This window comes from Ursus americanus, chromosome 28 (assembly GCF_024610735.1).
Source record: "Ursus americanus isolate L20-20 chromosome 28, mUrsAme1.1.p, whole genome shotgun sequence".
Taxonomy (NCBI): Eukaryota; Metazoa; Chordata; class Mammalia; order Carnivora; family Ursidae; genus Ursus; species Ursus americanus.
The window spans coordinates 665,416-691,428 of NC_142154.1; the positions used below are offsets into that span (position 1 = coordinate 665,416).

Genomic DNA, 26,013 nt, shown 5'->3' on the forward strand with positions numbered 1-26,013 from the left:
AGGCAAGTCCAGGCTTCCAGGCTGATGTCTGGGTCTGAATCCTGACTCTGCCGAGCCTGGCAGGTTTCCCCCTGCCCTCCCCGCGCCCCTGCCCGCCGCCGACGGGGCACAACCCACCAAGGTCTCCACTTCAGCCCACTCCTCCTCCTGGGCATCCCTCGGGGTGGACAGTGACCCCTGTGCCCACACCAGCCTCCCAGCCAGCAGCCCCTGGATGCCTCCCTCCCGGGGGGACAGGAGCCTGCAGGATGGACCAGGCCTGTGTCCCGTGAGGTCCCAGCACACACACAGGCTTGGTCTGGGGAGGGGTTCACCACATGTTTATTGGATAAAGATCACAGAAGAAGCAGTCGTGGGCACTCTCCACACGTGGGAAGCAGCGCTTGTGGGGAGTAAAGGATATTGTGGGTTCGAGTAGTTAAGAGGAATGTTTAAGGCACACAGCTGGTGGCCTCCTTCGCCTCGGAGGACGTGTGTAGGCTTGTTGCTCGGGGGAGGGGGACGGCTCTTCTTCCTCATTTTCTCGCGGCCTCCAGGCCCAGCATGGGGGCCAGGGCCCCCCTTCCTGCAGGGCAGGACTTCCACCGCCAGTCCCTGGTCGCCGGCCGCGGCCGCCACGGCGCCCCTGCTCACACCAGGGGGATGGGGTAGGAGGCGCACGCCGCCAGGCCACACATGTTCTTCCCGCGCTCGATGAGGAAGTACCTGGGCAGACAGAGCGAGCTGGGGCCTGGCTGGGGCTTCCTCACCACTGCCCTTTCTGGAATGTTCTGTACCGCTCCCCGAGGCCTGACTCCAGGGTTGTTGCCAGGAAACCGCTGACCTGACTCTGAACAACTTTCCCTTCCCTCTCTTTGACTGCAGTATTGTGTCCACTCCCACCGTCCCTACAATTTACCGGGGCTCCTTCTCAGCCCCCGCTAGGCCCTCACTCAGTGATGTACTCATCACCGGGCCCCCCGAGAACACAGGGTCTGACGGCAGACACGACAGAGCCCCGTCAGGGTGTGCAGCCGGGGCCCTCGGTTCCAGCCCCTTGCCCCTGGGAGGGGCTGTGAAGGGTCAGGGGTAAGCTTGCGGCCCGGATGTCTCTCCACCCGCCCTCCCAGCCGCTGGTTTGGTCCTGGCAGGGCTGGCTCTGTGCTGAGCCGGTCCGGTTCCACCCACAGATCCTACTGGGACAATGGACCCCCATTCCTGACACACAATTGTTCGGATGTGGGGCCCAGGACAGGGTTGCACGGGCGTGTCTTGGGTGTGGGGGTTCAGCCTCAGGCTCGTCCTCTGGGGCTGCGCTGGGGCCCGGCTGACCAGCCCACGGCCATGTATGTGAGGGGGAGGAGACCTCCCAGTCCCCCTGACCCGAGCAATGATGTCCCTCCCCTGACACGGGACCCGGAAGCTGCTTACCCGTTCATCCCCCACTGGGGACCCCAAGAGTTCTTCACGATCCAGTAGGGTATCCCATTTTGTTCTCCGTACCCGACAGCCAGGACCGCGTGGTTTACTTTATCTGGAGTTTTATGACAGGAAGTGCTGGAAACAGAAAATAAAAAAGGGTTGGAACACAGAGGAAGGAGGAGTGCATCCGGACGGCTCAGCCCCGTCGGACGGAGGTCCTTGAGGCTCCGAAGTGGCGTTTCCCAGCGCAGGCGACTGCAGGCACGTAGGTGGGGAATCGGCTCCGTTCCATCGGTGCACGACCACGTGTCTGGGGAGCTGCGTCTGGCAGGGAGCGGACCGGGCGGAGGCCACCGCTGTGGGGCCCCCCGAGGGCTGAGGCGCCCCGAGGAGGGGGTCAGCCCAAAGGGGATGGGGGTCCTTGGGAAGGCCGCTGTGTGGCTGCAATAGGCAGCGGGCCGAACGGGGAGCATGGGGCTGTTTCCCTGGGAAATGGGCTCAGAGAAAGAAGACCCAGATCACCAGGGTCCCCCAGCCCAGCTGACCCTGGACCCTGAGGGGCGGGGGCCACTGGCGCGGCAGAAAGTGCTCCACGAGGCGGACTCTGGCTCCACGCGGAGGACGGACTGGTGGGGGCTGCACGAGGACACATGGGTGAGCGTCCGTTTCTGGGCAGCGCAGAGGGGAGGACACATGCTAGGTCTGAGGTCTCCACGGGCCACGGCTTGAGAGGGCAGGACGGGCCCGGGACCTGGGGGCCCACTCATCGTGCGGGACAGGCGTGTGGCCGGGGGCAAGGGTGAGGCGAGCCGGTTCCGGAACCGCGCGGTGGGGAAGCCCCCAGCCCTGGATCCTGAGAGCAGCTCCCCCGTCCTCCCGCTCTCACACCTCCCACTCGGACCTGGATTTTCGGAACTGGAGGCGACTGCGGCCTCGCAGTCTGGGTCTGCCCTCCCCTGTCCTCCTCGCCTGGCCAGACAGCCGCAGGGTCAACTCAGGGTGTGCGGAGGGCCAGCCCTGCCAGCACGGGGACACCGCCCGGCCCCTGTCCCTGCGGGGACCCCGGCTCGCCTGGAGTAGACGCCTTTCCTGTACATCATGAAGTCGCTGGTGACCTCGAAGGCGAAGCTCACGGGGTTGTACAGCGCCACGGCTTCCACCATCGCCCGCTCGTCGTTCTGCGGACACGGCCTCTGTCACCGCTCTGCCCCCTCCCAAATACAGCCCTTTGCCCCGAGGCAGGAATGGGCATCCGGGGTGCGTGCGTGTCCGGAAGGAAGGGGGAGAAGGCTGTCGGACCAAACAGCCACCGAGGGTCGGGCTGCCCCCCCCCCCCCCATAGCAGGTGCTGGGGTTGTGCGGAACGGCCAGACTCCTTTGGGGTTTTATTTGGCTTGTGGGTCCTCTTCTGAAACCCTGGCTCCCCCGTAACCTCCCTCCCTTTCGCTGGTCTGGCCTCTGGGCCATCTGTCTTCCCAGGGACACCCCACCGTGCGGTAGGGGCCGTGGGTGCTGGTGGACCGGCTCATTCAGTCCCTGACAGACCACACTGGCGCCCGGCCCAGACCCAGGTCAGAGCCCGAGGGCCTGATGCTCGTCCCACACTCTGTCCCTTTCGCCTCCCGCCGCCACCGCGCCTGGGATGCCAGGATCATCAAGACTTTCTAGTCCCAGCGCTCTGCCGCCAGGGGAGGCCGCCCTGCTGCGCCCACTGGCCATCTGACAGCAGTGGACACTGGCCTCCTTGGGAACACCCTGCCCATCAGAGAGAAGGATCGCTACTCACGATCGTGATGTTGGCCACATCCTTCACGAAAGCGATGGCCTTGCTGGGCTGGAACTTGCAGTCACCATCCTGTTCAGGGGAGCAGAGGGGGTGGAGCGTGGGTCAGGGAGGCTCGGCCCTGGGCGGAGACCTCAGGCCTCCCCCGTGCCGTCCGGTAACGTCTGCGGAGCTAAAGCTCTGAGTGCCCGGGCTGGGCGATGGGGTTGCTCAAGAGGGGTCAGAGGCATCCTTGTTCTCAAGGAGCTCACAGGGACGACACGGCCCAGTGCTGGCTTCTGCGGAAGTGGGCTTGCGGGAGCCTGGGGGACCCGGGGAGAACGGCAGGTGAGCAGGGGCCTGCCTGGTGGGGGAGGGGAGCGCTCATCTCCGTGCACAGACTCTCGAAGAGCCAGGTCACGTGGAGGGGAGAGCACTCCCGAGACGGGAGAGAAGGTGGGGGCACGGCGTGGTGTTCGGGGCTAGCAAGTGGCTGGGCTGGAGCCCAGGGTTTACGAGGGGCCATACAAGGCAGGTGCGTGGTCAGAGTGAGGTCTGGGAGACCCCCTGGTCATCCTGGGAGAGCTGGACGAAGGAGACAAGGTCATGGACGGACCAAAGGAGCAGGTGTGGGGCCTCCAATGGCTGGCAGGCAGAACTCATGTGAGGGTCTGGGGTGGTCAGCCCGCCAGTGGCCAGCAGGTCTTGGGGAGGCTGGTGTGGCTCTTCAGTGAGGGGAAATATCAGTGGAGCCACAGGTTTGGGGGGAAAGACGGGGCTGTGGACAGGCCGGGGTGAGGTGGCGGCAGGCCCGGGGCAGAGAGGATGCAGGTGCCAGAGAGCACGGTCCGTGCGAGAGTGACCGAGGGGCAGTGCTGATGGACGGGAAGGGCAGCGGAGGCTGGTGCCCAGTGCACTCAGCGGGAGAGGACCTGGGAGAACGGGAGCCGCAGGTGGGCGGGGGGCGGTGGCAGGGCTGCCAGAGACGGCGGGGAGGCCGCGGGTCTGGCGAGGGCGGTGGGCTCGGGCAAGCCGAGGAGATGAAGGGATGAACTCGGCAAGTGTAGACGATTCTGGTGGGAGGGACCATGCTGCAGCTCAAGGGGGTGGGGAAGACCGTGCTCCCCGAGGCTGGGGCGGACGGCGCTGGGCAGCCCCGCGGGCCGAGACCGTGAAGCCGCGGCTGTGCAAGATTACCTGGCCCTTGTAGGGGTAGCTGTCTTCACCCATGATGCCCTTGTTGTACCGGATGTACTCGAAGGCCTGGCTGGGGAGGCCCCTGCAGGAAGAACATGCAGAGACGCCCACCTGCACCGGCCCCGGAGGGGACACCCGCAGGGCTAGAGGCCTTGACCAGGGCTGCGGTACGGGGGCAGAGCAGCTCTCCAGGGTCTGAGAGGGGCTAGCGGAGCCGCCCCGCCTGCCTGGCCCCAGGACCGCGCTCAACAGACCCGGAGACATGCCTGGAGTCTACGGATGGCCAGTGTGCGTCAGGGAGGTGTCAGGGACCCGGGGCCAGGCCCCTCTTCAGGACAGCAGAAGGGACCCACCCAGGGCCAGGTATTCGCCATCACCGTGCCCACTGAGCCCCCACTGGCCGGCGCTCAGCAAACATGACTGCCGAACCCTCACGTGCACCCCGTGGGGCTGATGCCGTCCTGTCTTGGGGCTCAGAAAGGTTGAACGACCAGCCACAGCGTTGCACCCCCACCCCGGCCCTCCCGCTCCTGCCGCCTGGCACCCCTGACCCACGGCACGCTGTTTCCGGTCAGGGCGGCCTGTACCCAGGGCCCAGCTACACGGCAGGTGCTCACGGAGCCCGTGGTAAACGGGGTTGGCTGCTGCTGGAGCTGGTGGAGCCCGAGGACGTCCCTTCCTAGGACTGGGCCACAGGAGGAAGAGGGGCTGGGTACGGGGGCGGGCCGGACGCACGCATGCGCCAGGACAGCCCCCACAGACTCCAGACACATGAGCACGTAAATCCCCGACACCGTCTTAGGAAGGCCCTCTAAAGACACAGCCTTCGGGCACGAACACGTCACCGCTTTTGTACAAGGGTCCCTCACAGCTGGCCAAGCTGGGCTGCTTAGAATGTCCAGCGTGGGGAAAGGCTGGCCAGACACCTGTGTGTGGCTCTGGCCGCTGGCCTTGGGGGCTGACGAGGTCACGTGCACTGCGGTGAGGGCTGGGGGACACCGTGGAGGGAGGGCGGGGTTCGGGACTACAGCACTGCCCCGTTCTGGCCGAGGGACCCCAGGCGTGTGACCGTGGGCCGGGGCAGCAGGTGGGGGGGCGTCTGGGGCTAGACTGGACAGAAGCGATCGGTGGGGAAGGAGAGGGGCTCCAGCACCCTCCGGGTCAGGGACGTACCCTTGGCAGCCGTGGTTGTTGAAGTCCTGGGCGCAGTCCACCAGCTGCTGCTCTGCCTGCAGGAGTGCACAGACGTGGTGAGCAGGGGGCTGGGCGCTGAGCCGTCTGCGTGGGCACACACCTGGGCCCGTCAGCTCCGGGTCAAGATGCCCAGAGGGCAAGGCCTCAAGGAGGTCCCAGTGGCCGGCACAAGGCAAGAGGGGCTCGGTGGCAGCCCCGCCGGTGGGTGAGGGCACGGGCGGTCTGCTTGTCAAGTGCCGCCATCCTTGTGCACGGGGGAAGCTCGCGTGCCCTGGTGGCAGGTGGGGGTGGCGGCGGACAGGCCCAGCTGGAGACCCTGCCCGCCTCCCCTCACGGCCCTCACCTGCCCTCATCCCTTGCTCTGGGGTCAGTGGCTGGACACACAGGCCCTGGCCCTTCTCTGGGGGAGGCCGGCAGGGGCAGTCCGGGGGGACACATCTCTCAAGGCCCGGGTGCCAAAACAAAGGCCTGCTGGACCCACCCAGGGACGAGCTCTTGGCTGTCTCCTCGACAAACCTCACTGCTTTCTAGGAAAATGTGCGTCCAGTTTCACAGGCTGTATGTCCACGAGGCCAGGGTGTCTGATGTCCAGCTGAAACATCATCCCCACTGGAAGCCCTCAAGGAGCCCGAGGGCCCTCCCTGTCAGGCCTTGGGGCAAAGCTGTGACCTCAGCAGGTGACCCCAGGGGCAGACTGCTTACCAAAGACAGCAGCTTCCCAGTTTTGATGGCGATGGCAGACTCCAGGGCCCCCGTGGTGGAGAAGGTCCAGCAGCTGCCGCAGCCGCCCTAGAGGCCGGGGTTGGGGGTCGGTCACGGGGACACCAGGACGCAGGCCCAGGAGAACCCCAGGCTCCCGTCCACGCTGACCCTCGTGGGCTCTGTGGCCAGGTCCTCATTACAGCTGAGGTGACCTGCCTCACCAGCGCCCGCCAGCGCCCTCCCAGTCCCGGCCCCTCGCGGACCAAGCCCACGGCCCTTCGAGGGCCCCCCATTCCATGGGCTGCAGGCTTTCCTTCTGCGTCCGAATCTTATGCTGGCTCCTCTTCTCCCCAACGTTTCTCAGAAGGACTCACTCAAGTCTTGTTTCCAGAACCTTCTCTGCCACGGCTCCCCCTCCAACCTCATTCCACGCAGTCCTAGCAATTCAACTAGCAACTCCTCAGACCCTGTGCCAGCCCTGACCTCCATCCGGGCCCAGACAGCTGCCTCTGCCGGGCCCGCCCCAACCTCGCCTGCCCACCACCTGCCACACCACGGGCCACCTCCGGATGTGAGGGTCGGGTGCCCGGTTCCAGCCACGGCTCTGCCACGTGCCAGCTGTGCGAGCCAGGGGTTCACCTCCCGGCTCTCAACTTCTGCTCCGTCATCTGGAAAACGGCGCCGCGAACCTGCCTCCCGGGGCCGTAAGAGGTGCAGATGTGGTCCTGCCAGCTCATCTGTCTCTTCTTCCTCCTGAATCCCTCTCACCACCCACCACCTTCCCTGCCCTCAGGAGGTCAGTCCTCGGCTTGCTGGCCTCCCTCCTCGTCTCTTCATCCCACATCCTTCTGTCAGTACGGGGACAACCCTGTGTGAGCGTCTCTGGCCGGTCAAGGGGCGAGCCTGGCCCGGCTGAAGGCAGCACAGCAGGCTGAGCCTTGGGCGCTGGACTGAGAGTAGAGACCTGCCCCGGAGTCCCGTGTCCCCCGTCCGCCTGGGCGCCGGGCCAGCCCCTCACCCTCATTTGCTCCTCTGGAAGTGAGAAGCCCTCGAGCGGCTGCCGAGCTAATGTTAGGGCCTGCCGCTGTGTCTGCATTCACGTGGCTGGCCACGGCAAGATGCTACCCACGCCTATGGGTGACCCTCTGCCCAGCCCCCACACCCGGTGCCCCAGTCTTGCCTGACGGCCTGGGAACAGTCTGCACGAGGCCTAGAACATTCCTGACGGGCATCCCTGCCTACCTGCCCCCCAGTGAGCACGTTAAGGCTTCCACACCGAACACCCGCTGCTTTAAATTGTCATGGGATTGTTGGGGCGCCTGGATGGCTCGGTCGATTAGGTGGCAGACTCTGGATTTTGGCTCAGGTCATGATCTCAGGGTTGTGAGATCAATCCCCGTGTTGGGCTCCCTGCTCAGCGGGAATCTGCTTAGGATTCTCTCTCCCTCTCTCTCAAATAAATAAAATCTTAAAAAACTGTCCTGGGATTCTTAGATGGTCTAAAAACCACGTGTGGGTGGTGGGGGGAGGGAGGCTTTGTTCTGCCCCTGATGCCTGGAGGGGAGATCCACTCTGGCTCCTGGGTGCTGGTGTAAACGTCCAGATCTCTCGCGATTTCCAGGAATCCCAAGCCTGGGAGGATAGGGCGCTGTGCCCCCCGGCTTGAAGGACAGGAGAACACGTTTCTTGGGGAGACTTTCAACGAGGAGGCCAGTGCAGGAGGGTAACTTTCACCTCGCATTTTCTAGAGGTGAGAGGATGGCATCCTGGAGAAGGCCCCTGCACCGACTTCTAGGGGAGGGACACGGTGGGCAGAGAGGGGGCAGCCGGGGGCAGGCTCAGACTGTCCAGAACAGAGCCAGCCACTTGGTCCGTGGCTTTGTGGGTGCCGAACGCGGGACACACACTGTTCCCCACAGCCAGAGCGCGTCTGAAAGGCTGGTGTCACTGCTCATGGAGCATGTGCCGCCACCCGGAGGGAACCGGCCGGTGGGAGGGGCTGGGCCGGGCCTTGCAGAGTCAGGGGCCTGGTGTCCCATCTCTGAAGGGCACGGAGAATATGACATTTCTGGTGACCCTGAGACCTAGGGCCAGTGGGGAACTCCGGCCTGGGGGTGCAGGTGAGCTGCAGTCCAATAGAGAGGGGCTCCTTCTTCCTGCAGAGCAGACCACGGACATAGTAACCTCCCAGGGATACACTTGCCACAGTTTGGGGATTATTCTTTTGAGTTTCTCTTCCTGGTTCATTGTCTGCGAATGTGGCTGTTTTGCAGGGAAAGGATGGGGGTGGCCGCCTGTACCTGATTTTTCACCGGTGACACAAACTTTCCTTTCTTCCTCCAGTCCACGAAGGGCGGGTAGGGACCAGTCCCCCGAAGGTAGTTGCCTTTGGTGGCTGAGCAATTCTGGAAGGACCAGATACAATTCTTTCAGGGGGAACAAAAATCTTTTTAGATAGAAAAGTGCAATTGAAACAGAATCACCAAGGCAGCATGAAAAAGACTGTAGCTCTAAGAACCATTGTGCCCCCACTTGCTGGGTCCAAATGCCAGATGACCTGTCCCTCTGGGAGCCCCGACGGGCGGCGGGGGGCGGCGAGGACCAGGGAGCCAGATTTAACAAATGAGAACACAGTTCACTTAGGTAAGCTTTACCTTCACATACATGAGGAGTAACTGTAGCGTCAGTGTGTCCTGTGCGGTATTTACGATGGACTTACCCCGAAAGGCTATGTGTTCTTTACCTGAGATTCCGGCAACCCTAAGTTTGGGGCACACGTGGCTGAGGCCAGGGGCGTGGACTGAGGAACCGCCGGGAGGCTGTTTTGGCCTGACGCCCCAAGAACCTGGGGCCCCCGGAAGCTGGGAGGGGCGCAGTCTGGCCGGAAGCCGAGCAGACTCCGAACTTATTCCAAAGGTCTGAGTGGAAAGAGCCAGATTCGGCTGCAAAGAACGGTACCTACCTGAGGCTCCGACCAAAGGTACTTGCGTTTAATTTCAGCGAAGCTCATGTCCGAAAACTGGTTCAGCCCCACTGAAAAAGAGAAGGAAAAACAAAAAAACCCAACGAAAGAGGCGCTCAGTAAGGCAGTCAGGGAGAAACAGAAAACCCCAAGAAGCCCCAGGTCAGCCTGCGGGCGATTTCCGGCTGCAGCAGCTGGCCCCCACAGGCTCTAAATGTCAGATAACCGAATATCCCAAAGTCCATGGTCTCTGGGCTCGGAACACGTCTGGGCCGCATGGCGGGGGCGCGGGTGCAGGGAGCGTGTGGTGGGGCCTGGCCCTCAGCGTGCAGACCCCGCTGGAGAGGTGGCGGGCGTCCCGGTGAGGAGCCGGGGCGGGGAGCATTCTCATCCCCCCGTGACAGCGGCTAGGACGTCAGACATGGTCGCTGACCCCCACGGTCGCACAGAGTGCTGGGCAGAAATAAGATTGGAGGGCTGCTTCCCCATCTTAGGCCCTGCTGCCCACGTTAGCAGTGTGGCTGACGCTGCCATCATTCTGAGGCCTCTGTGTAGATGCCGTGTGTGTGTGTGCGCGCCCGTGAAGGCGGCCTGCCACCCAGCAGTCCCCGGGCACAGCTCGGCGTCGGGCTTGGGCCCTCGGCTGGCAGGAGCGCTCGGGGCTTGCACACGGTCTCCTGCAAACTCCGCCACCACCCAGTGGGCCACCAGCGCCAGTGACTCAGAGAGAACCCGAGGTCAGCTCAGCACGGCTTCGGGGCCTGGGCTCGGACCGTCCCTCCACCCTAAGTCCCTGCTGGGCCTTTAGTCATCCCTGGTTTCTTCCCAGCTCCGAGGCGCGGCCCGAGGAGCCTGGAGGAAGGGCAAGCCCACGGTACTTTTAAACGTGTGGTTCCCAGCGTTGTGGGCATTTATCTTCCTCCAGTTGCCGACAAAGGTCCGCAGCCTGTGCTGGTACTCCTCGGAGCTGTATTTCTTTCGGTGCTAAAACAGAACACACCAGAGGTCAGTCACGGACACAAGACGCAGCTCACCAGGAGACAGTGTGTTTTCTAAGAGGAGGGACGGAGGTTTTCCTTCCAGCGCGATTCTGGAGCCAGAGCTGGCAGGCCACTGTCGCGGGTCCAGGCTGTGAAAGGCAGGAAGTTAGAGAGCACACGCCCGGCCTCCAGGGACCTGGGGCCAGCCTGAAGCCACGCAGCTGCCCCAAGTCCCGAGGCCCCGCTGCCGAGACGGGCCAGATGCAGCCTGTCCGCAGACACCGTGGCGGGGCGGGCCGCACAAGCACCTGCACTAGTGTTCGCCCCTCAATTTTGCAGTCCGCATGTGATGTCTTTGAATCCGAGATACGGACACGGATCCCAAGGCAGGAGAGGCTGCCAGCCACCGTCATCACTGGGGACAACTGTTTGGGAGGCGCTGACCTAACCGGATCTTTCCCACTTTGGCCAGTTCCCCGTCCCAAAAGACCCAGGGGTGTGGGGTGGGAAAACCCTTGCCCACTGTCTCAGAGCCTGCATAGTCGGGCTAGACAACAGGCAGCAGAGGGGTGAAAGGCTTCGGGAAAGAGTGGAGCACTGACCTGCACCATCCAGGACTTAAAGTGAACTTTCTCTGTAAAAAAGAAAACAGAAAGAAAGAAATGAGGCCCGGGCGCCGGGCCATGAAGCGGGGCCTTCCGCCAAGCAGGGTGCTGGAGAGCTGGTTTGCATTTCGGGAGCCGAGGCGACACTGAAGGCACCAAACATGGTGTCGGCTGGCGCATGGCGGCGGAAGGGGTCCCGCTCGTCCCGCAGGGGTGGCGGCAACGAAGGACGGGGACGCCCCGGGGCGGACGGGTCCCCCAGTGCCCGCTGCTCACACCACGGCGCCGAGCTTGTGCAGATTCACTGAAACGCGTCTTTAACGACTTGCGTCCCGCTCTGTATGATGTATTTCAACACGATGTTAGTGAAAGAACCGCCGCTCCGAGGCTCGGGGTCCCTTCTTCAAGGGACAGACAACAGGGACCCTAACGTCGCCGCGTGCGGTGCTCTCTGCCCAGCGGCGTGAACACAAACCGCTGTGATGCGTTCTGGAACCACTCGGGCCACAGAAGCAGGCTGGCCAGCTGTTTGTACAAGGACCCTCTGGCTACCTGCCCTTGTGTACGTTTGAGTTATCTAACATTTCACGCTAAATTCAAACGGCCACAAAGAATGTATTCCAGCTTATTGGAAATACCGTCATGTTAATTTTTAAATTTTTTTTTTTTAATTTTAAGTAGGCTCCGTGGGGCTTGAACTCATGATCCTGAGATTGAGTCGCATGTTCTACCGACTGAGCCAGCCAGGCGCCCCCCAAATATTGTCATTTTAAAATAAGACTGCCACACCCCTCTTTTAAAGCGAGCCGAGGGACTCTGCGTACCACCGGACTTGACAGCCACGTCAGTCACACGGACACAATGGACCGCGCATGCTTTCGTGCAGCCCCGAGGACAAAACGTATGCCTTGAAATTATTTTTACTTCTTGTGACTCACACACATCTCTGAACATTATATGAACTTATTCTGAATTGAATACTCATCATTAACACCCCAACTGATTCAACTATTTCAAATATAATATACACGATGAAAAGTAATTGTCAGACACAAAAAGTAAATTTGTATCAGAAACGCATCACCACTTGGGGTGCCTGGGGGGCTCCGTCGGTTGAGTGTCTGACTCGGTTTCGGCTCAGGTCCTGATCTCAGGGTCGTGGATCGAGCTCCGTGTTCAGTGTGGAGTCGGCTTGGGATTCTCTCTCTCTCTCTGCCTCTGCCCCTCCCCTCCATGTTCTCTCTCTAAAGTAAATAAATCAAGCTTTAAAAAAAGAAATGCATCTCTTAATGAGATCAACAGGACTTTACTAACTAAACCCTCTCGTGGACTTAGAGATTCATGGGTGAATATTTCTTTTTTTTTTTTTTTTAATGGGTCAGCATTAATTCTGGTCTTTTTTTTTTTTTGAGATTTTATTTATTTACTAGAGAGAGCGAGAGAGCACAAGGGAGCATGCGTGCACTAGCGGGGGTGGGTGGGAGAGGCAGGGGCAGAGGAAGAAGCAGACTCCCCACTGAACAGGGAGCCTCACCAGGTGCCCTGGTCTTTGTTTTTTTATAGGTCAAAGGGCTCAGAAATCCTGCTAAATAAGCAGGTCCCTAATTACTGATTGCTTCCGGGAACGGAAGGCAATTTTTAGAGCAAGGTTTCTCAATTCCTATGCCTCAGTCACCTGATGCGCTAAGACCTCATCAGCTGATACCCCGGCGAGGTCCTCTCTTCTTCAATTTCAGTTTCCTTCAAGAATGGACAACAGTTTTGAAGATTTGCTACTGTCTGTCTCTTTTGCTGCCTCTGCTGTCTTTAGAACCACATGTTCAGATTTAGGAGGAAGGAGAGGCACAGATCAGTTTTGGCAAAGAGGATGCTATCCCCTCGCTGTGCCCACAGTCACTTGGAATTTCTTTGTGTTTCTCCAGGGGCTCCCCCCTGCTCCCCAGGCAGGAGATCACACTGCTCAGTATTCTGATTTCCCTTTGTGGGTCACGCATCCATCCTAGGAACCAAGCTATAGCCATTTTCCCTGGGGAAGAAATGCCCGTTTCCCCAGTACAGTCCTGCGAAGGGTTTCAGAGGATCCCCAGTTCTGGTTACGGGGCCCTGCTGCAGCGGATGGCTTCAGAGCAAGACAGACCTCAACCCAGCAGGACTTCAGGCAGGACAGAGTTCAGGACAACTGCCTAGCCTTCACCTCTGGGATATTTCAAAAGCAGCAAGCAGGTATGACGAGCCTGGACTATTTCTCATTCACGGGAGGTCAGTGGAAGAATAAGCCAGAGGTGCTCTTGGGGCTGGGCCAGAAGGATCTGCTGGTGAGCCCAGGGCCCCAACCTCAGGCAGACCCATTCCAAATCCACTGCGACTTCTGGAAGAAGTCTGTTTATGTACGCCCTGTCTGGGGGCTGTGTGGGGAGGATGGAGAACAGGGTCAGCAAACCATGGCAAACTGAAAAATGTGTTATTTTTATACTTTCAAATGATTGAAAAAAAAACATATAACATTTTGTAAGACCAGAGAATCATCTGCATTCAAATGTCAGCGTCCATACATAGGAGTTTATGGGAACACAGCCAAGCCCGTTCGTGCGCGTACTCTCTGTGGCCGCTCTCAAGGGCAGGGGTGAGGACTGCTACACACACGGTATGGCCCACGAAGCCGACAGTACTTACCATCTGGGCCTTGACAGAAAGCCCTGCTCCGGAGCTGGGATGGCTTCAGCGCCAAGGCTCCCCGCGCAGCCCACACAGCCAGGGTTTCCTTAGGTTGGGGCCGGCCTGGAGCTGCCCCCCTCCGGCCCCCAGGTCTGCAAGACTGGGGGCCCTTCTTGTACAAACGAGTAGAGAGAAGTAAGCAGCTTCTGAGCCTCAGTGACCTTTGTCCTGTCTCTAGGCTGCTTTCTGACAACCCTTTTCTGCGCGCCGGGTGAGTAGGGCAGGTGGTCTCAGAGCTCAGAGCCTGGGGTTGGTGGGCTGAGCGTGGGCAGCAGCAGGGAAGGAGGAAAGCCCACAGGGAAGAGCCTCCAGCCTGGGGAGGTTCCTAGACCCCCAGCAGTGGAAGGGGTGCAAGTACAGGGCACAGCCGGACCAGGCACAGCGCCCGTCGCCTAAAGGGGACTCCTGGTGCCCAAACTCACTTGGAGAGAGGCCCTCGGGTTTCAGGGCTTAGAGCACTTGTCGTCCTGCAACAGTCCAGCCAACCCATTCTACAGAAAGACTCTCAAGGAGCCCATGGGGATCCCCAGGGAGCTGCTAGAAAGCCTGGAAAGCCCCTGCTCACCTTGGCAGGGGGCATCAAAATCTTCTAAGTCCCCAGGCTGTGCGTGGGTGCGTGGGGGCTGCGGGCTTCTCTGGCATTCCAGGCAGTGGCCTGTGCCAGTGGGACCCCGGGCCCCCAGCCCACCGGCTCCTCTGGTCATGCAAGACGCCCTCCGAGACCTCCCCCTCCTCCCGACCCCGTCCGTAACGCAGCTCCCCCCTCCCGGGTCCCCACTCGCGGAGGCCCTGGTCCTGGCGCCGCGGAAGGGCCCTGCCCCACTGCCCCAGCCAGGGGCCCCTCCACCCCCAGTCCTCCGAGGACCGAGCCGGCCCTGCGAGGCCCTGTTCCCGCGGTGCCCCCTCCCCGTACCTAAGGAGCTTGCGTAGAGGTCGGTGGCGCCGCAGGCCGGGGGTCCCAGGAGCCCCGCGGCCGCGCAGAGCAGCGGCAACACGACCCACATCGTGGCGGCTCGGCCCGCGGACTGGCTGCGAGCGCCCCGGAACGAGGCCTAGGCGGCGGCGGGGGCGGGGCTCCGCGGCTCCGGGGGCGGGGCTCCGGGACACCCCTGCTCGCCCGGCCGCGGGGGGAGCGGCAGCACCTGCACTCCGCCGCCTCCCGCCCCGGCCGGCGCCCCACCTCCTCCTGCCGCCGTGCCAGGAAGGGCGCGCGGGCGGGGGTGCTGCGGGGGCGGTCACGGCCTGACCTCGGCCCCCCCCCCGCCCGCCCCGACCCCCGGGGCCCCGCCCCGACCCCGAGCCCCCCTCCGGTCCTCCCGAAGCGCGTCCCTCTGGTGGTCCCATGCGCCTAGGGATGAACTTGGAAGCAGAGGGAGGAGACAGCCGGTTCTCTGGTGAGGGTCCCCGTGAGCCGCTCTCACGACAGGCATTTCGGTCTTCCCGGTGAAGTCCTGTTATCAGCTTCAGGCCCTTCCGTCTATTGGGCACATGTGCAGAAAGGAGGAAGCCTACATATGAGTTTGGGTGTGAGAGAAACAAATACAATGAGGAACGTTTCAAGCCAAGGGGCCTGAGCCCTGTGATTGCGGGGCCGGGATGGGGGTGGGGGCTGGGGGGTGGTTCAGACCACCTGTAACCAAGCACGGGGCAGGGGGGGAAAGGGGGGCATGTTCCCCTACGTTCGCACCCAGCGGAGCACAGGTTGTTGACCCTCCCTGCCCCCACTCCCATTTTACAGATGGGGAAACTGAGGCTCCAGAGTGGCTGGTGGCTGATGTGGGAAACAAGCAGCGAGCGTCCTCTGGGAGCTCAGCTGCCTGTTGGAGACACTCCTCTAAGGGCAGAAGACGGTCTTAGCTTAACATTATCCCAACCCCCCAGGATCCTGGGAGTCTACTGTAAACAGAGAGAGATTTCTTTGGAAACTTCCTTTATCTCGATCCCCCAAGATACATGCTGGCAATCATCCCCGAAGCACATGGCCCCTGATACACATCTAAAGGCCTCATGACGAGGATTTCACTGGACAGTAATAAATGACCTTTTCTAACAATAGCTGGCCTCCTCAAGGTCCTGGAAACCTTGCTTCCCAAATTTCTTCGAGACTTACACTGGCCCTAACCCCTCCCAACCTGTAAGTATATAATGGGCCACTCCTCACGACCCCAGGCAGCTCCTTCTGCCCAGGGGTCCTGTCCCCGTGCTTTAGTAAAACCACCTTTTTGCACCAAGAGGTCTCAAGAATTCCTTCTTGGCCGTGGGCTCTGAACCCCAACATTTTCCTATATCCTTAACTTTCCTAGTAAGTGCAGGGGGAGTGTGAGCCCAGGTTTGAGCGACTGCAGTCTGTCATTCTGGTTTTTTGCAGCCAGAGGCATTTTGGTGAGGTCAGAGCCCGGAGTGGGGGGGTGCTGCCTGTCTCAGCTCTCCCCCTCCCCCCACACCCTCCCTCACTCCCTCCCACCCTCCTTCCAGCAGAGGATTTCTCTCCCAAAGTGCTTTGCCCTGCCCTGCCTCTGAGGCCCCAAGGGGAGCAGGTCCGGAGAGGCTCTCTCGCGGGATCTGCCTGGTGGCTAGGGCCCAGGAACGTGCACTTAAAGGGCCTCTGGGTGACCTCCCCGTGTAGCATGTGGCCGCTGCCTGGGCTCGAGAACCAGCAGTCCGTGCGTGCGGAGACCGTCTTCGTCAGTTTATGACTTTGCCCTTGTTTGGACGCCCCTCTGGGTGCACTTTGAGGCAAGGACCTCAGAAAACACCTGCGTGGTTGTTTGCTCAGTTAAGTCCCTGGCCTCGGGAGAGAAGGGTCCTCTCTCTGCAGGCGTCTTGTGCTTTGGGTTTGCGGGATGCACCTCACCTTCCCGCCCATCCCGGTTGCCTGGAGCGAGGCGGGACTGAGGGCCCTCATGGTCTCAGACCCCAGGCTTGCCCCCTCTGCTGGGTCCCCGGTGACCCTCTTTTGCGGATCACTGCAGAGGGTCTGAGCTTAGTGTGGAGAGCACTGGCTCGGTCAGTTGGAGACCACTGTTTGGCTCCAGTCCTGGCCGGTGGGACGTAAGCGGGTGGGTCACGCCATAGTAGTGACTCGCCCCAAACCTGGGCTCACTCTTGCGCTCTCCGTCCTCGGCTGCCTGCCCTTGTTTTCGTGGCACTTGTCCGCATGTCTGGCTCTCGCTGGGCGTCACCGCTATGAGGGCTTCTCCGTAGTTCTGGTCCTCTGCGCTTCTGCAGACGTGAGGCTGAAGACCGGTGCTGCCAGCACAGCCCTGCGGGGTGTTCAGTCAGCACGATCCGGGCACTGCCGTGAAGGGACTCTGCAGATGAAATTCAGGCTTAGAGTCGGCTGACTTTAACTGATGGTCCTGGATTACCGGAGGCCTCCAGTACAATCGCGTGGGCCGTTCAAAGCCAAAGAGGAAGGCCCAAGAGTCAGAGAGATCAGCCAGAAGGAGGACCAGGAGCTTGAATCCCAAGAAGGGCTTTGCCCGCCATCGCTGGCCTCGAAGGGGCCAAGAGCCGAGGAACGTGGGCGGCTTCCAGAAACGGAATGATGCCAGCCGCCAGCTCGCAGGGAAGCAGGGACCTCAGTCCCACCAGCCAACAATCCTGCCACCAACCTGAATCAGCTGGGGAGCAGCTTTGTTCCCAGAACCTCCAGAGGGAAGGCAGTGTGGCTGACACCTTGAGTTTGGCCATGTGAGACGGGGAGCAGAGGAACCCGCCAAATCCACATGGACCTCCGACTTCTGAACTGTGAGATCGTGTCTTTGCGCCTTTTTTTTTTTTTAAGATTTTATGTATTCATTTGACAGAGACAGCCAGCGAGAGAGGGAAAACAAGCAGGGGGAGTGGGAGAGGAAGAAGCAGGCTCCCAGCAGAGGAGCCTGATGTGGGGCTCGATCCCATAACGCCGGGATCACGCCCTGAGCCGAAGGCAGACGCTTAACGACTGCGCCACCCAGGTGCCCCTCTTTGTGCCATTTTAAGCCTCTGAGCTTGCGGTAACTGTTACCCAGCAGTAGGACACCAGCGTACCAGGCGAAATGCTCGGGTTACCTGGCGCCTCTGGAGACAGGTGGCAGGCGAGGAGGCTAGCGTGCATTTGCACTTCTGGGGTCTGGGAGGCGAAGAGAGGGGAGCGGCTTTTACCCGCCCCACCTGGGAGTCATGACCGCCTTCAGGGATGTGTCAGACCCGGAGCCAACCGCTCTATGTGAACAAACTCTCTCAATGCTCCCTCTTCAGCCCCATCGTACAGATGAAATGACTGAGGCACGTAAGCTATTTGCCTAAGGCCATGCAACTAAGGGGTGGAGCTGGGGTTTGAACTGCTGGCCCACTGAATCCAGAGTTCTGCTCCTCAAAAGTAGGCATCGGCCCTGCGGGACCAGGTGGATGGCAGGGAGCCGCAGGCCTGCCTGCTTTCCCGACCGGCCAGGTCTGCGCTCCCCTGAGGCGCCCGCACGGGCCAGGCGTCCAGCCAAAGCGCAGCTCCTGGATTCTGGGGTGACCACCTGCATGCCGCACGCCTCCCACATCCTGTTCTTGGGACTGCTGCCTGCCTGCCCCACCTCTGTTTATCCCTTTTCTTTAGGTCCAATCTCCTGCTCATCCCCAGCTGTTAGCTGCAGGTTTAACTGGTTTTTCAGATCACCTGTCAGAGTCAACCTCTTAGCAGATAAGCTGGGCCCTCGCCAGATAAATTTCTGCACCCCACCTCTGCCATCTTGTAATGGTAGAAACTGTGTTCACAATATAATCTCATAGCTACCACTGACACGGACCGTGTTGTTCCATGCTCGTAACAACCCTGTGAAGCTTGTCAGAGCGTACATGTACCCACTTCCCAGCTAAAGAAGGTGAGGCGTGGAGAAGTTCAGTAGGTGTGCTGGTGGGTGGTGGAGCTTCACCCACAGCCGCGTGCTGCTGATCTCACGCACTAGGCAGACCGAGGGTTGGCTGAGTGGGTGGGCGGATGACTGTAGAGGTGCGTGTACGATGGTTGAGTGGATCGAAGGGGCCATTGCTAGCTGGCTGGCTGGCTGGCTGGATGGATGGATGGAAGGATGGATGGATGAAAGGATGCACAGATGGACGGGTGGACAGATGGAAGGATGGATGGATGGATGGATGGATGGATGGATGGATGGATGGATGGATGGAAGGATGGATGGATGGATGGATGGATGGATGGATGGATGGATGGAAGGATGGATGGATGGATGGATGGATGGATGGATGGAAGGATGGATGGATGGACGGGTGGATGGAAGGGAGGATGGATGGGAGGATGGATGGAAGGATGGATGGATGGATGGATGGACGGGTGGATGGAAGGGAGGATGGATGGAAGGATGGATGGATGGATGGATGGACGGGTAGACACAGAGGTGAGTGACCAGAGGGCCTACCAAATAGGAAAGGTGAGGAATACAGGAGGGGTGTAGGTCCGCATCAAGGAGGTTCACAGGAACTCAGACCTCTGGCTTGTTCCATCCTCCACCAGGAGACACGGCTTAGTCATCTTGGTTACTTCCTGTGCTGTGGGTCAGAGAAGTTGTCTGGAAATGTCCTCTGCTAGAGAAGTCATCATTTGTGTTCTAAGAAGTGAGGGAGCACCGTGGCTACGCCTGGTGATGCTGTAGCCACAGCCAGGAGAAGTGTGGAGGCTTGCAGAAAAGTCCAGAGGCTGCATTTCATCAAGGCCAGGACTGGGGTGAAGGCCTAGGGTATGTTGTGCGAGGGAAGAGTTAGATCCCGTCATTGTAATTAGTGACATTTCGTTCATCATGGATTTTTTGCAGTGTTTTTATTTAAAAAAATATTGCACTAAAATATAATTTAACTTGATTCCTGTTTTTTGGCACTCCCTTCCATTTTGCACGCGAAGGGTATGTCTCACTTCATTCACCCTAGTCCCAGCGCAGCAGTTTCTGGACTTTTCTTCAAGCTCCCACACTTCGTGGGGTGGGAACATACCCCCGCTCAGCTGGTTTTGCTCTTGCATCCGGGGAGGCAGGAGCTCAGGGGCTGGAGCCCGGAGCATGTCTGCCTCCAGTCGTTTCTCCTACAGAGCCTCCTTCGATCTCTCGTCCACAGCTTCTTTCTGTCTACACTCCTTTGCCTGTCACTTAAGACCTCCTATGATACATCCCTATCCTGCTTGTTATGTCCACCACCACTGCACTCCTCATCAGTCCACAGGTGAGCTCCTTGTGGGGCCCAACCCCCAGCTTTCTCTCTGTTCTCCTGTCTTATCCTGTCTCTCCTACAGAAACTTCCTCTTCCAGGACCCCCGAATTAATAATCTACACCACACACTGTTACGCTTTATCCCTTCCTGTTCTGGAGAGCGTCTTGCAGAGCTGGTTGATCTTCTGCCAGCTTGTACGCGTTCGGCTGTCAGTCTGAGTGGTCAGTGCCCATGCTACACTGGTGGTTAAATATTTTGAAAGTCAGGTTTCCTGTATCTTGTCATCTGCAGTAAAAATACCAGAGCGCTGGAGCTCAAGCCCAGGCCCGGCATACAGCAAGCACAGTGTAAATGCAGCCAGAGCAATAGCTGACCTCATTTGTTCTGAGTCGGATGTGACGGGCTGGGGCATTACAGGTGGCGTTTGAAGGGCTCTGGGTCCTAGACGAGGGAGGCCTGGAGGTGCTGGACTCCCCTCCCGGTGGGGCTTGCAGTCCCCACAAGAAGACCAGGAATGGGTGTATGGGTCTGTGGTTGGGCTCAAGGCTCAGGGGCAACAGCGGGAGAGGAAGCAGCAAGTGGGGCGACACGGAGGCCCCGGACCCAGAAGAGAACCCGCAGGTTGGCCTGGCCCCTGGCCGTGTGTGCAGAACATTCCCCACCTCCCTTCCTGGCAACGAGACTTGACCCTGCCTGTCTCTGGCATGAGTCACTTGGCCTGAGTGTGGGTCACAATTGCACAGTAAACACACACGCTTGCAGGTGCAGGGGCCCACAAGGGGCTGCCTGAACGATGGGGGCCGGCGGGGCGAGATGGTGCATCTGGGTGACCCCCCACCAGACCCCTCCCCTGCACCTGCCTGGTCCCCGGGGCCCCGCCCGCCATCGCTGGGACCCTTCCTCATCTGACACCTGGCCCCTCCTTTTCTCTCAGCCAGACACCTTGCGTTCCTGCCCCTGCAAGGTCCCGTTTGAGACACTCCCTCCGAGAAGCTCTCTGACTAGACCCCCTCTCTCGTTCCTGTGTCGTCGGGCTGCCGGGAGCGTCCTCTCAGCGGTGAGGCCCGACCAATCTAAAGCACTTGTGATCGTGGCTGGAGGGCTTCTCAACAGACACTTAGGTTCAGCTCGTGCTCTCTGTCTTATTTACGCAGGCTTCACGCCCAACGTGGGGCTGGAGCTCACGACCCTGAGCTGAAGAGCCGTCTGCTCTCCCCACCGAGCAGCCAGGTGCCCCGTCTCTCTCTCATTTTTGTTTTTTTTTTAAAGATTTTTATTTGACAGAGAGAGACAGCCAGCGAGACAGGGAACACAAGCAGGGGCAGTGGGAGAGGAAGAAGCAGGCTCATAGCAGAGGAGCCCGATGTGGGGCTCGATCCCAGAAGGCAGACGCTTAACGACTGCGCCACCCAGGCACCCCTCCCATTTTTTTGAACTGAAATTCAAGTAAAACGAAAGGAAGTGTTTAAAAGTGTGTGGTTCAGGGGCTCTCAGCACGTTCACAGCGTGTGTAACCCCTGCCTCCATGTGGCTTCCAAGCCTTGTCGTCCCCGCGGAACAGCCCACAGCCGTGAAGTAACCACTGCGCGTCTCCTCCGCAACACTAACCTGTCTCCTGCCCCTGGGGGCTTGCCTGTGCTGGAGACTTTCTGCAGGGGCGTCGGGTCCCAGGTGACATCGCGTGTCTGGCTCTTGGCGTCGTGTTTCTGAGGTTCACCCAAATGTCTATTTTATTTCATTTTATTCTTTTGAGAGAGAGCAGGGGTGGGGAGGGGCAGAGGGAGAGGGAGAAGCAGACGCCCCACCGAGCAGGGAGCCCGACGTGGGCTCGATCCCAGGACCCCGGGATCATGACCTGGTCTGACACCGAGAGTCCCACCCTCTGCTGCCTGAGCCAGCCAGGCACCCCCATTTTTGTTTCAGGCTGAGTAACGGTCCCCTGCACGGGTAGACCACATTTGTGTATTCATTCCTCCGTCCGTGGATTCTTGGGTTGCTTCCACCCTTTGGTTACGGAAGCGGCTGCTGTGAACATTCGTGGGGAGACACCTGGCCGGGGCATCCCCGGATCCCACGGGAACCCCGTGTTTACCGTCCTGAGCACCTGCCAGACCGTCTCCCACAGAGGCTGCCTCGTGTCTCTGCGCCCCAGCTGTGAGCGCGGGTCTCCGTTTCTCTTGCACAGACCCGTGATTTTCTGGGGGTTTTCGGCTGTCGTCATGGCCACTGAGAGGGTGCGGCGCGCTATCTCATCGTGGCTGCGGTTTGCATTTCCCCCGTGACTAATGTTGGACACGTTCTCCTGTGCTTGGTGGCTGTCTGTCCATCTTCTCCGGAGAAATGTCTATGCAGGCCCTTTGCCCGTTTCTAAAACTGATTTATTTGTGCTCTTTTTGTTGAGCCGTAAGTGTTTATATATTCTGGATACTAAACTCTTACCAGTTACCTGATTTGTGAAAACATTTCCCCCTTCTGTAGGCTGTCCTTGGCTTTCTCGATGGCATCCTTGATGCCCTGAGTTGGTAATGTTGGTGGAATCCACTCTGTTTTCCCTTCAGCCCCTTCCTTGCAGCCCCACCTGGAAGCAGACCCAACAACGGACCAGCACTGGTGGGTCAGCGGTGCTGGGAGCTGCAGGAGACTCTGGGCGCCCTGCCCGTGCTGGGTCTCCTGGGCTGGAGGTGACAGGTCTGTGGCATGAGCCACAGGTTGGCCTCAGACGGGACAGATGAAGCCCTGGGTGGGAGAAAATTAAGGCTTCCTGGAGGGTCATTGCGAAAGGGTGGGGTTTGGGAAAGCTGGTGGTGCGCCGGGCGGAGGGAACAGCGTCAGCGGGGGCAGGCGGCAGGGGTGGGGGCTGCGGACCGGCGGACCTGACATCAGAGCCTGCTCTGGCAGTCACCCAGCAACCCTGGGCTGCCCCATGCCACGTGACACGCTCGGTTCCTTCCCTGTGCGAGGGGCACGGTGGTGCCCACCGTGTCACGATTCACGGAGTGGGTCACTCTCTGTTGCTGCGGTAACAAATGATCACGACCTTAGGGGCTCGACCCCGGGACCCTGAGCTCCTGACCTGAGCCGAGGGCAGACGCTGAACCGACTGACCCACACGGGCGCCCCAGGGGACTGGGCTTCTATGTACAGTTTCTGGGGGGACAGTCTTTCCCAAACGCATTCCGACTTGGGCAGAATTCAGTTCCTATATTTGCGGGACTGAGGGCTCTGGTTCCTTGCTGGCCGTGGGCTGGGGCCTCTCAGCACAAGGCCACCTGCGTCCCTGCCCCCTCCTCCCTCTGTCTTCCAGCCCGCGGAAGTGGGGAGTCCTTCTCTGTACCGTCTCTGCCTCCAGCTGGAGAAAAGTCTCAACTTTTAAGGATATATGGGATTACGCTGGGCTCCGTGATAATCAAGGCAGTAATCTTCCTAATTTAAAGCCTGTAATCTTAATTTCATCTGCAAAATCCCCTTTGCCAATGTAATATAGTCACGGGTTCTAGGGATTAGGGCGTGGACGTCTCTGGGGGACCATCTGCCTGCCGCAGTCCCAGGTGACATTAAATAGAGTTAACCATGGTTGGCACCAGCCGATAGTGTGGGTGGCACATGTGGGATTAGGGGGTGAGGAGGTCATACCCGGGGCTGAACCGACATTTGCCTGGTGAGGCTTTGGTGTATCATTCTCTAGTCTGGTGCTTCCTAGCCAGATCACCCAGGGTGTTGTTAAAATGCAGATTCTGACTTAGGAGGCTGGGGGGAGGGCCCGAGATCCTGTGTTTATAACAGATTCCCAGGCAATGCCCATGGTGCTGGCTTAGGGATCACATTTTGAGTAGCAAAGATCCGGTTCATTTCTTCAACAACCATTCCCTGTAGACCGGGCTCTGTGCTGGGCAGCGATGAACGTTTTCACCCTCGTGCAGATTACAGGTTAGTGGGGGAGGACAACTGTGTAACGAAAGCAGAAACGGTTTTCATAGCAATGACGTAGGAAAGAACTTTAGGGTTTGAAGCCGACGACCAAGAAAGAATTCTTGAGGCGTCTTTGGTGCAAAATGGTGGTTTATGAAAGCACGGGGACAGGACCCGTGGGCAGAAAGCTGCACCGGGGTCATGAGGAGTGGCCCATTATAGACCCTCAAGTTGGGAGGGGGTTAGGGACAGTGTAAGCCTCTAAGGAATTTTGGAAGCAAGGTTTCCAGGACCTTGAGGGAGGCCAGCTGTTGTTGGGAAAAGGTCATTTTTTACCGTCTAATAAAACCTCAGTCATGAGACCTTCAGATGTGTATCGGTGGGCCTTATGCCTGGGGGATGATTGCCAGCAGGTATCTTTGCGGGGGGGGGGGTGGTTAGAGATAAAGGAAGTTTCCAAAGGAACTTTTATACGTTAAAGTAGACTTACAGCATCCTGGGGTCAGGCTAAGGCTGCCTTTGGCCCTCGGCAAGTATTCACATCGAGGCAGCTGAGCCCCTAGAGGAAGGTCACTGTGCCTGTTGCAGGGACTTGTCAGTGGGCTGTAGGCAGTAAAGAGATTTCATCAGTTTTCTTCCACCTCTGTGTCTCACATCAGTCACACTAACACATTGTGTGCCTTTCTCACTCTTATTTCTCGTAAATCTTATTGGAAGATTTAGGCTTTATTCAGTGGCTCCTGGGTGGGGCAGCGTGTGCCCACGCACCAGCATGGTGGGGGGCTCAGAGACAGGAGGGAGGGCCGGAAGTCAGCAACAGGGAAGGAAGGGGCGTTTAGGGCCGGGCACCTTGTTTCCTGGTGGAAACTGGCAGAAGTCCCCAGTCGTCCTGGCCTGTTCAAAGTTGACACTCCCATCTCCGGAATACACAGTGAGCCCACCGGAGAGAGTGGTGAGGAAACGTCCCCACTCTGCTTGGACACGTGTTCTGTGACTTCCAGCGCCAGCGCCCACAGTCCGGCTCATGCCCCTTCCCGGCCCCTCCGGCTGGGGCATCAAAGCCCAGAACGCAGCTGGGGCGGTTTTCAGGGCGCAAAGCGATGGACAGAAACCCGCAGGGCTCACGCCCGAAGGCTTAGTGCGTCGTGCTGGGCTGCGTGTGTACGTGTTGTTTGTGTGGGCTTGTGGAGTTGTCAGATCGCGGATGGACTTCTAATAGCGGCTGTCCGCCGAGAGGCTGGTCCATGCTGGCCCATCGCCCTGCTCTGCAGAACTCCAGGTGGGGGCTGCGGGTCCTGGGGCACCCTAATCTCTTGCCCACGGTTGCACAGCCGGTAAGCGGCAAAGCAATGGTTAGAACCGGTCTGTCCATTGCTTGCGGCTTACTTAGCCAATATATGTTGAAAACATATATTCTGTTAAATTTTTCTGAGTGTCATTTCATTTGAAAAAAACAGTCATGGGGGAATGCGAAGGTCAGGCTTGTATCCCAACAATACCTCCGCTGAAATTTCAAGTTCTGTGCAGCTGAATTGTATAATTTAGACTGTAACGATGCCACTGGGTCAGCGAGACAGACACACTTAGTAATGCTTACTACTGAGCACGAAAGAGCCATTTAATTTAAACACGGTAATTCAAACATGTGCTTTGCCTGGAGCTCATAAAATGTCATTCTGTTAAAGCATGTCTCCATTTAGGTAAGAGGACTGCCCTATCAAAGCTACTTTGTTACGGAAGTGAGAACGGTTCGGCATATTGTTATTAAGTTATGAACGGATAATGGAAGACACTGTGGAGAACAAAATGCACTTGGCGGGAGCAAGACCGACCGCATGGGCTACGTTGTGGGGACGCTTGTGGTCCCTTGAGTCGTCGAGGGCGACAGAAAAGGTGGGGGCGGGATAAGGGTCCCCAAAAGAGAACAGTCCTTGAACCCTAGAACCTGTAAATGTCAGCTTGCATGGAAGGGGATTCTTTGTATTTTTTGTTTGTTTGTTTTGTTTTTTCCTTTAAATTTTTATGTAGGGGCGCCTGGGAGGCTCAGTGGATTAAGCATCTGTCTTCGGCTCGGGTCATGGTCCCGGGGTCCTGGGATCGAGCCCCGCATCGGGCTCCCTGCTCAGCAGGGAGTCTGCTTCTCCCTCTGCCTCTGCCCCTCTCCCTCCCTCTCCCCCCCATGCTCTCTCTCGCTCTCAAATGAATAAATAAAATCTTTAAAAATAAATGAAGTTTTATTTAAAATTTGCTTAGTTAACATACAGCGCAGTGTTGGCTTCAGGAGTAGAATTCAGTGCTTCATCACTTACATAAAACACCCACTGCTCATCGCAACAGGTGCCCTCCTTGATGCCCCTCCCCCACCGAGCCCAGCCCCCGCCCCCATCATCCTTCAG

The 26,013-nt window shown here is 59.2% G+C and overlaps 1 protein-coding gene across 1 annotated transcript; it reads right to left on the reverse strand.

Annotated features, from left to right (window-relative positions):
- Positions 1 to 304: 304 nt before the first annotated feature.
- Positions 305 to 14,580, reverse strand: CTSH (cathepsin H). Its single transcript, XM_045804464.2, has 12 exons — positions 14,432 to 14,580; positions 10,801 to 10,832; positions 10,097 to 10,202; positions 9,219 to 9,289; positions 8,557 to 8,661; positions 6,257 to 6,343; positions 5,534 to 5,589; positions 4,361 to 4,442; positions 3,188 to 3,256; positions 2,473 to 2,579; positions 1,411 to 1,536; positions 305 to 705 (listed from the first exon to the last, which is right to left on the reverse strand). The coding sequence occupies exons 1-12, from the start codon at positions 14,520 to 14,522 to the stop codon at positions 630 to 632; spliced, it is 1,008 nt and encodes a 335-aa protein (XP_045660420.1). The 5' UTR covers positions 14,523 to 14,580; the 3' UTR covers positions 305 to 629.
- Positions 14,581 to 26,013: the final 11,433 nt, after the last annotated feature.

Coding starts and splice junctions, on each gene's coding strand:
- CTSH (XM_045804464.2), bottom strand. CDS start 14,522: ATGTGGGTCGTGTTGCCGCTGCTCTGCGCGGCCGCGGGGCTCCTGGGA. Junction 2,580..3,187: donor ATGTGGCCAACATCACGATC/GTGAGTAGCGAT, acceptor CCGTGTCCGCAG/AACGACGAGCGGGCGATGGT. Junction 1,537..2,472: donor AGGAAAGGCGTCTACTCCAG/GCGAGCCGGGGT, acceptor TTCTGTTTCCAG/CACTTCCTGTCATAAAACTC.